The sequence below is a fragment of the Pavona decussata genome, unplaced genomic scaffold, assembly GCF_977016875.1.
Source record: "Pavona decussata unplaced genomic scaffold, jaPavDecu1.1 SCAFFOLD_39, whole genome shotgun sequence".
NCBI classification, from domain to species: domain Eukaryota; kingdom Metazoa; phylum Cnidaria; class Anthozoa; order Scleractinia; family Agariciidae; genus Pavona; species Pavona decussata.
The window spans coordinates 671,753-682,732 of NW_028145461.1; the positions used below are offsets into that span (position 1 = coordinate 671,753).

Genomic DNA, 10,980 nt, shown 5'->3' on the forward strand with positions numbered 1-10,980 from the left:
TACTGTCTTTAGGAAACAAAAGCCGTCAAAGTCAAGTAGCTGTCATCTTATCGGATGCCGGATGCGTGTCTGAGCAAAGTAAATTAACATTCCGGTCGAAAATCTTTTTCTCATATTTACTGAGAATGTATACCCATGGCACTAAACATTTGGTGATTTGTGCACGCATCAAAGCCAAGGACTTGGCAGCCCAACGAAACAACGTCAAACTGAATAAACTACCCGCACGCAACCCGACTTTATCAGACCGATCGGATCTTCTTCTTCTTAATCTTTTCATTCTAAAGCCTGAGCTTTCATTTTGGGAAAGTAAACAGAAATAATGTAAATGTGTCTACTAAAATGGGTTAAGCTGTTGTGGTCTCCCTGTCTGCACGCCACTTATTATTTTTCTTTCTTTTCATGTGCGCCTGTAGGCGAAGCAAAATAAAAAAAAAATGACAGTCGTTTGTTGCGATCTAAAAAACAGACGCGGATTTATTCAAATCCGCTTTACAAATGAGTTTTACTCGATTGCTGCAGTTTTGATTGCAAACTACAATCATCGCCAATTTCTGTTGGGAAGGTTAGAAAACAAGCCCGGTATAGCAATTTTATTAGTTACGTTTGTTTACGCAATTGTTTGTCGTTTCCCCCGCCCCCCTGTTCAATCAGTGTTGAATTCCCCGCGAACAATCATGAATGCGTAACGCAGTTACAGTTGAAACTCAACATTGATACAGGGGAGGGGAGGAACGTGAAGGCAAGGCAAAGCTTAGCAATCTTTCCAAGAGTTTGGGCGGTGATTGTAGGTCAATCTCCTTTACTGAACACAGTTGAACATAAAGTAGTTTCTCGGGTTCAGCAACTGTGCGGTAGAACTTTCAGGGTTCGTTACGGACCAGTGCGGCGTGACGAAGCCTTTTAATTAAAATTGGGTTGGGCAAATACCGCAAAAATAAAAAAAATGATCAAGAAAGAGGTCGTTGTTGTTCATCGCACGTGGTAGATACAATAACAATAAGTGTATTATCGTTTGCCTCACGATGTAGTCACTTGAGATGTAAATCGCGACGTTTCGTAGTCTTCATCAGGCGATGATCAAAGGCTCTTGAGTTTGGGAAAAATCGTAAACAGCGTACAAAGAAAAGAAATATCTAGAAAAATTTGTACAAAGATTTTCGTTCTTTATTTACATAATCATAAACCATAGCTAGTAACAGTGACAGTATTGCAACAGCTTGGAAACCAGGCGCGTAGCTAAGGTTTCGATAGGGGTGTTCGTTGAGCCCCAAATCTTGCTGAGCGTCGGAGCTCTTACTAGGGGGGTCCGGGGGCATGCTCCCCCTGAAATTTTTGAAAATCTAGGTTCCCAGAAACCTCATTTTCTGCATTTTGAGACCCATTTTAGGCAAATCACAACTTTGTTATACAGCAGCTTTTTAAGCTATATACATCACTTCGACGGCATAATTGTTTCAACTTAAACAAGAAAGTTCAACGTACATTCCGCGCCCTGTCAAGTTCTGATAGCTATTCGATCTGTTGATAGTCATACACCAAGCTGGTAAACTGCATCATTCTCGGGTGTAGGCCTTTGAACAAATTGACTCTCTCGTCAAGATTGACAGGCATATCATATTTGATATGCATTAGAGTCAGGGCGGACAGCCTACTCTCTCCTCATTGCGCTTATGGAACGTTCACATTCACAAGTGAATGTTCTCAGGCGAACTTGTACGTAATTGCGCGTGAAACTCAACAAGGCTTGAACTTTTAAGTTTGAAGTGAATCTCATTTCAGAACAATGCCGCATTCAGAGAACAAAACGTATCGCAAAGCATGCTTTTCTATGGCTTTTTCGGGCAAAAAATGAAACGTCATTAAAATTAATCTCCAAGGGTTCTTGACAATTTTTATTTTTACTGAGGATAAGACATAAGGCCTAAATAACGGGTTTATATCATTCTCTATTTTTCTTTAGTTGATGTATTTCGACCATAGGAACTTTATTTAAAAGTTTTTCTTCCGCCATTATTGATCTTCAAAGGGGGTTCGTTCGAACCCCTCGAACCCCCCCCCCCCCCCCTCCTACGCGCCTGGAAACTAGGTAAACAGTATTTGGAAACTAGTTGCATTTTGTCGGAAACTAGATAAATAGCATTTTTGTCACGAACCGGTCAAATTGCGAAAGACGGTTACTTCGGCCGGAGGGAAAGGCGTTCGTGCATGATCGTCAAAGACGGTAATATTTGCCTGTTTGTCTGGAAATTTCGTTTTAACCAATCAGATTTTGTTTTAGCCTCCCACGCAGACGTCCTTTGGGCTCGTCACGCATTCATTCAGCCCAAAGAACGCATGCGTAAGAGACTAATTCAGTTTGTTTATCGACTGGCCCGAGGGAGCGACAGAAATCGAGCCCAAAAGGAATAAGGGTCGCTTCAATTATAGCTGTATGAGTTAGTGAAATGGTGGCGGAGTAAATTTTGTACGACAGAAAACTTGAAGTTCTTTGAAGTTCTAAAGGCGAAAGTTGTGACAGTGTGGGATAACTGTGTCTTCGGTTCCCTACATTAGTGACCGACTTCCAACGGGACTTCCGAAGGATCTAAAACTGCGACAAAAATGGACTGAAAACTTAAGAATACTCGAGACGGAATTTCAACGGCTTTCACTGACTCGCTCTAAGCCGAGACAACACCTTTCGTCATAAAGAGACTTTGAAGAAGATAATGGCCACGATCGAAGACCTTAAAGTAGACCGCATCGAGAACGCTAAACCTAAGACTGGCGGAGGCGAGAAATTAAAGTAGAAGAGCCTGGGGAGTCACAATAGCTAGAGGAGCGCATCGACGAAGCGGATGTCGAAAAAAGCTGATTTAACTCGCAGCCTTGAAGAAGCGGCGGCGAGACTGTGAAGACGACAAGCGGGAAAATGAGCAAACTTAACTTGCTCGACAACTAAAGTTCGAAAACCATAAACGATTAAGTTGGAAGATATTCCGGGAAGGAGGAAACAGCAAACGGTTGAAGGATCTTGGTAAGCTGTTAAACATCGACTTATGCCCAGTCTTCATCTCTTGGAAAGTTGGAGAAGATCTCAAACATAAAGAAATCAAGCCCACGTTGATCAACGAACAATCAGTTGCTTACAAATTTGAATGTGGCTGGTGTGATGCCAGCTATGTTAGAAGGAAATTTATTCTAGCAAGTAAGTAACTCCTTTATTTAAAGAGGGTAGTCCTAAAAAGTGAAAAAAAAAAAAAAAACTAATAAACTTGTGGCTCTCTCAGTCTATACAACTAGAAAATTAAAAAGGTCAATCAATCTATTTATTCTTGTCAAAGCGTGGAATGAGGTTGCCCTTTATATCCGAGCCAGAGGCTCATGTGTAAAACGCACGACAATAGGAAGGAGTAACTTGACTTACCAAAAACAATCAAAGAAACAAATTTAAAGACAGGTAAGAATGTATAAATGCTTGCCCACCCACGTTAACAGTATAAAAAAAATTAAACCGGCTATAATTACACAATAATATAACTAAATTATGATACCACACCAAATTTAAAAATATCTATGACCCTAGTAATCCCTATAATCTTGGTAACAACTATGTACAAGATCAAGAACTACGGATAAAAATACGGCAAGGCTAATTGCTCCTTTAGAAATTGATGCTTGAGGGTACGTTTAAAAGATATAAGAAAAGCTTTTTTCAAGTTTGGTGAGAACTAAAGGTAAACTATTCCAGATTTGTACTCGGCTTGAGCTAAGAATGATTTTCCACCTTCTGTTGCCCTGTTATAACGTGGACAAATAAAACTATCATGCATTCGAAAATCTGCTGCTCCGTGTGTGCCGTGAGGTGTTCAGTACAATGTATATTAAGAAAATCAGGAATGGCAAGCTGCGCTCTCTTGTAAAGAATAGAGCACTGAGCTATTTTGGTCTTAACGTAGCTGAGGTAGTCACATCCTCGGAGACCCAGGCGCAGTTCAGTCGGGTGGAAGGAGTTTTCGTGGGCGAAAGTTTATTCTAAAGGTCTTGCGGCTACTAACCATCCTGAGGCGTTCTTTAAGTTCCCCCACCCACTTATCAATTTGTTAATACAAGAAGCCGTCCCTCAAGGAACAGTACGTAAACCATTGATGAAATCGATGATCGGAAAATCAATCGATGCTAGTTAATCGATTGATATTGATAATCGATAATCAATCGATGCTAAAGAAATTTGTGATTATTGATTTTCATTGATTATCAATTTTTATCGTTTATCGATACCAATCGATCAATTAACTGACATCGGTTCTCACCGATTGGCTATCATTTTTGATATTTTATTGTAAGCTAAAATTACCAAAAATACGGTCACCGCTTAATGTATTTTATGAAAACTGCAACAATATTTTTACACTTCTTTCTGGCAATGGTGATTACTACATCGTGGTGGATATCAGCAGAAGATTTTAAAACAGTAATAAATAATCCAAAAAACTGAGAAAAGAAGATGACCGTTGCGTAGCGCAATGCTGGCGCCTTGTTTGTTCTTTCTGCAGGAAAGGAAGCAACAACTTCAACAATCTACACTGGACCCACAAACAAACTTGTTAAAAGCTGCTATGCGTTACGACTCTCGGGATCGGGATCGGCTGTTAGGGACATCTCAGACATTCGATAGTAACAAGACAGTGTAACTTGAATGTGTGTTTCAGCCCAATCCCGTACCTAAAGTCCCCTGGCTCTTTCGCCATCCCTCCTAGGCGGTACGTGGTGTATGGGGACACATAGTGTACCGAGATAGATTGTACCATAGACTAATATATTTTCCTACACCTCGCTAAACGTACATTGTAGATGTACCCAACTAAATAACGCAATTCGCTATATGTAGCTGAGTATAGCTGCCCAGCCGGCTATAGCTACCTATAGCGGCGTGTAGCTAGGTATAGCTGCGTATAGTTGTGTCAGCCCTGTGTAATATCTCATATGCAATATGTGGGTAAATAAAGTTACTTACTTACCGAAGCAAATCCAAGAGAACTTTTTGTATGAAAAATCGAGGGTTGGAAGAATCGAGATTCCACTGTATTCAGTTACGAATGCCGTAAAGGAACAACTACCGACATCTTGTGCATTAAATAAGAGCTTTATTTAATTTAATCATTAAAATACATAAGAAATTTTAGACAGGACAAAGCCGCCTGGATTCCATTTACAGTATACTCTTCACAAATTGCAAACTTATGTACATAGTATCATACATGGCGTCCGTCTATTCATCTAACGTAAAACCCAACAGGCTGGCGTTTCTCATATGCAGTAGCTATGATGATGTTGCCCTTGTCTTCTGCGGCACGAACACCTTGGCATTGGGATTCAACTTGCTTTTTTCCTAAAAATTAGAAAGACACAAGTAATGTCAGCCCTAGGCAGGTAGGTAGGTTGCCTTTATTTATACACGATGTATATGAAAGCTGAAAGCATGCGGGGTCGTGTACAATACATTACTGCTAAATTAAATATTAAATAAAAAGTGCAGTGTAAAAGCCATATTAAATGCTATCAGTGCGACTTGAAACACAGATTAGCTTACATTCAAATACATACAAAATCTTCAAGTTCAAAGCTAGTTTTGCGCTTTTTGGCAAGTTTATAATGGCTTGTATCAACAAGATCAGTATATTTGGAAGCCAGCATGTTCCAAAGCACAGAGCCTCTGTATGCGACAGAGTCCTATGGACGCAAAACAGCAAGGGGTTTATACACAAAAATTATGCGTACCGTACCACTATTTGCCTGCCGTGTCGCTATACCCTGTTTTCATAAAGGGTGGCCGATTAATTATTCTTTACGCTATATGCTGGTGAACTAACCTCATTTCAGAGTGAAAATTCAATTGAATTTTGTAAAGGTTAATGAGGCTAGTAAGGCAAACACTAGACTGTCTCAAAGTCCGTGCCTCTCTCTTTCGATGCCACAGGAAGGTAAATTTGTGTGAATTTTTGTCAAAACAATTGGTCTTGTACAGATCAGCTTGTTGAAGTCATAAAACTGACCACCTCCTATCTATGATGTGGCTGACCACCCTTAACATTTCTCAATTCCTTTTTCCACGTCGTTCGGAACGTTTTTAATCTGTGCCCCAAGGGCTGCAAAATAACGCACTATATCTAATACAATGATTAGAAGATTTGCACGGATTTGGAGAGTTCCCATTTTTGCTTTTAAATATTAAATTTATTTCTCTCAAAACCACAACTTCACTCACAAATTCTGATATAAGTTTTGAAATAAGCTGATTTGAAGCTTAGAAATTGTATATTATATATGGGTATAAAGCCAATATGAAAAGAAAAGATTGATTTAAACAAGCAAATTAATTTACTTCTCAAGATAACTTGGAAAACAACTCCACATCATGAACACTTCCTAAAGCAGATCACAATCTACTGTACTAACCCTGCGCAATACATGCCGCAACTAACAACTACACAGTAGTAAGAGGACAATAGTTGAAGGGGTGCCTGGAAAAAGGCCCTGTTTGACTTCTAATAAATAACTAGATTTCTCTTTTCAAATTTCATTGTATTCGCTTGCGAAACAAAAGAAGAATTTGACCTTACATCAAAAGTCACTTAGGGCCTTATTCCATGCACCCCTTCAGTTGTGAAGTGTGCTTCTTGAACCCTGATCTTATTTCAGAGCAAAAATGTAATTTTCTGGTTCCTTTTTTTAGATCTGGCCTCTAAAATAAAAATTATCATACCCATTTTCAGACCAATTTTTGTCTCTACAATCATGCATACCCAAATCTGTAAAATCCATATCTATTTTCAGAATTTCAGACCAAAACCCCGTCAAAAAACCAAACCCTTGGTGCCACCCTTACCAACATACCTTATATAGGGGTACCCCTCCTGGACTAAAAGCAAACCCAGTCTTTGGCATTGGCATTTTTTCCATGGTGACTTGGTTCCATGGCAACCAAGTCACAATTATGGCTTATACAGTACATTTGTACAATCTTCAGTTCCAAACCAAAGGAAATCATGATGATGGCAACAATGAAGTACAGTGTAAAACCAATGACAGATGAGAAACACATTTAAATTCATCGTCTTGTTATCACATTATTGAATTAACATGCCGCCTATGTCAGAAAAATATGTACATATGTACAGCTCTTTCCTGAAGTATTCTACAGACAGGAAAGAAAAGTTCCTTTAATTCCATTTTTTCAAATGCTAAAAATGCAAAAAAAATTTGTGTGTGGTTCAACCTAAACAGTCCTCAAAGCAAAATCCTGACCGGTTCGGTGAAGAAATCAGACTGATCCTCTTCACTGTGGACTAGCTAGCCACTACACATGTACCTCACAAGCAATACAACTTTAAATTTCATTGGGCAAAGTAAAAAATACTGCCTGTCAGTCTGTCTGACTAGTTCAGCATATCTTCATAGATGTTCTGTTGTTTAGTATCACAGTATATCTTTCTGAGTCACACTATAGTTTGATGTACCCTCAGGGCAAGGCAAAATATACATGGGAGAAGTAAAAATACACGGCAACACTATGCATCAAAACATCTACCAGGAGATTATTATCCAGCTTGAGCTTTCACAAGGGTAACATAGAAAACTTAATTGAGAAAAAGTGTAACAGAATGAGTCCACATGGTTGAAAAGTAGACTATGAACTGTGGTTCTCATGTGATGATCACTCTCTACACCAAACTTAAGTGCAGAACAAAATTTGGAGCAATTTCTTTCAACACAAATTTCCATGGCAAGACACAAGACTCATGGCAAGTATCACAAACTTTTCAAAATACTGATTTTTTTTTTTTTTAAAGGAAACAGGAGTTATTTTTCCAGAGTATAGCTGTTCAATCCAGAATTCATTGTTTTATTGCACAGCCGCTTGCCCTCACCTGTCGGCGCACTTGGCATTGGCCATTTTTATACCAGAGGATGCATTATCCGTTTGGACGAACTTGTTCATCTGGTTATTCGTCTCTGTTATAAAGACAGGCACAAGACACATTATCCACCTGGACGAGCTATTTTCCGTTGTGCGTCATTGAAAGATAATTCGTCAAGACGGATAATGCGTCTTGTGCCTGTCTTTATACTAGAGACAAATAACCAAACGAACAATGAATGATTGCCCAAATTCATCCAGACGGATAATGCATCCTCTGGTATAAAAACGGCCATTTACAATAACAGTTTTGACACAGCACATGTTGACAAGTTTTCTTATCTCATCAATAAATTGCAAAAACTCAAGTTATGATAGCTGTACCTTCGTGGGTACCCCCAGTTTAACAGATGCATAGCCTCTAGATTATATCACAGATACCCAAAACCCTATATTGAATTAAAGCTTTTAAAGATGAAATCTAAAACTTTTCTCTCTAAACATATACAGTAGCTTTAACCACATTTAATTCAACCATTTAGCTCTCTAACTAGTGCAGCCACAGCCATAGTCACACAATCCTCATCACACAAGTTAAACATTTGTTTATGGGGGGGGGGGGGGGGGGGCGGTGTCTCCACCAGCTTTTAAATTTTTTATTAATTTTAGAAACACGACTTGATTTTTGTTCCAAAATAAATTCTGCACATGTGCAAAAAAGGGGAAGAACTTTATATTACAATATTTCCACACCAATGCTTATTTGGGACTTTAAGCAAAGTGCGCTTGTATAATTGGGACAGTTTGCGACTTATTGTACATGACATTCTCAAGTAAAACGGCACTACTTTTGCCATTGACAATATAGAATTTATCGACAACCCTGAATACAGGACGGTGAGGATTTACATTTTACAGCATTACCTTAAACTCGTATGTCCACATTAAAGCACTGTATAGCCTGCACTTTGCAAATGTATGCGAGAACTACCAAGAGGCGCTTTAATGATTTATGATAAATTACATTTAAACCAGCAGGATTATAGATTACCGAAAGGACTCAAGAATGAAATTAAAAAATAATAATAATTAAAAGTACTGATCAATATTTTCAATTATCCAAACCAAGTGAAACTGACAAAACTACATGCAAAAGTTTGATTCTCCAGTAGTCTATACCTGCCTTACAATCTCAATAAACGGTAACTCAAATAAACACTTACTACGGCTAACTATAAACGCCTTTTACGCTAAGAAGATGGCATCGAAATATGCCAATCAAAATAGCTTTTTCATGCGAACTTTTTAATTCCAGTTATCTTAATTGAATTTATTCCTTTGGCACACCCGTACACCTTGAAAATAAAAATATCAAGCTTATTCACGTGCAATGCAAAGAAACAGCAAATTTAAGAGTATATGTTTTTTAAAGGTAAAAATAGAAAGCTTTTTGCTGGTAAACGAGACGTCAGCTAAAATTATATGGGCTAAATGTTCTTTTAAATAAGGGCACAAAACAACTTCGTATAAGGTATGACGACAATTAACATTGAGCAACCCTCATATTCTTAAATCATGAAAACCGAGTATAGACACAAGAGAGACCCCAATAAGGACAACAATTCGTTAATACTGGAACAAACGAAGGCTTCAAACGAGGATATTTATAAATAAAAATTTATAAAACATTTATAGCTTTCTCTTTGCTGCATAATACGATAGAACTAATGAAAAGAAACGCGCTACACAATTATGCCTTCAGGCATCGAGTTTTCTCACAACGTCGACATCAACAAGACCCTTGTAAAGTTTGACCTTAAATACACAACTAATTTTACAAAAGAAGAGCTGAAACTTTTTTTCTTTCTTCCCGACCAAAATATACAAAACAAACCCCAGGCATGCATGAGCGATGGAAATGACACAACAATATCCGAATTGAAGCTATTCGAGAACTCACCACAATACTGTAGTCGTGATTGCCGTATCCGTTTGTGTACCCGTTCGAGTACGCGGTGTTCCCTTGAAAACTACTTCGAAAAGGGCTCTGGTTCGTCCCCTGTTGTACAGAATCTTTCCCCTGTAGGTTCTGGAGTTGCTGCTGGGCAATTATCTCTGCCGCTGTGAGCGTTTCGCGTTCATCTTCTTCTTCGAGCAGTTGTTCAATACATGCGCGAATGAACTCTTCTTCCACGAGTTGCTCCTCCACTTGCCGATCAAAGTCGTCTAGGTTCTCCATCCACATGAAGTCAGCGAAAGGATCCTGCTTGTTCTTCCCTTCTTCCATTCTAGCAAACGCTGAAATAGTGTCACTTTTTCAAAGCACGAAAACACAACTTCCGAAATACGCCGACGTAAAAGCGAGCTATCTGGTCACCTGCGTTTTAGCCAATCACGAAGCGAGCAGCTGACAGGCGCAATAACATAACACACAAATGCGGCGCTTGACTTGCTTATGATGCAAGCTGCTTTGTGTGGGCGGAAATAATAAGGGATTACTTTCTTGCGTCAAAAGGATTTAAAAAACTATTCCACTACTCGAGCGTTAGCGTAAATGGCTAGTAATACTAAGGATGAAAAATTCTGTTCTTTAAACAAGCGTGTCCAATTTAAAAATTGCCACAAAAATAGGCGTCCAAATTTTTGACGCTGTACGGAAAGGTTCCAGAGTTCGCCCCGCTCGCTTCTTTACTTACCGGAAGTTAGTTGTCCTCTGCATCTTCCTTTTCACTTCCAACATGTCACTTCCGTTCCTGTCACCACACCTTGAATGATAAAACGTGACGGAGAGTCACTGAAATAAATAACCACCAAAAAATGCCCTCACAAGTACGGGTTTTGTCGCACGAGAAGCCACTTTTTTGTTATATTTTATCAAGTATTTTGTAAAATAACAATTTATTTATAACGATAAATTAGATCCAATCAATTAACACTATTTTTGTATTTTGTAGAAGCATCAAGTCCACTTTGCAGTTATTTTATGTTCTGAATGTTCTTAAAATATTTGGCAATGAGTTCATTTTATTTCTGATGGCTTGAATTTGGAATATTTGAGCCTGTGAAGGAAAAAACCT

General features: G+C 38.7%; 1 protein-coding gene across 1 annotated transcript; it reads right to left on the reverse strand.

Annotated features, from left to right (window-relative positions):
- Nucleotides 1–5,109: 5,109 nt before the first annotated feature.
- On the reverse strand, nt 5,110–10,269 carry LOC146483336 (polyadenylate-binding protein-interacting protein 2-like). Its single transcript, XM_085106066.1, has 2 exons — nt 9,864–10,269; nt 5,110–5,374 (listed from the first exon to the last, which is right to left on the reverse strand). The coding sequence occupies exons 1-2, from the start codon at nt 10,188–10,190 to the stop codon at nt 5,306–5,308; spliced, it is 396 nt and encodes a 131-aa protein (XP_084962192.1). The 5' UTR covers nt 10,191–10,269; the 3' UTR covers nt 5,110–5,305.
- Nucleotides 10,270–10,980: the final 711 nt, after the last annotated feature.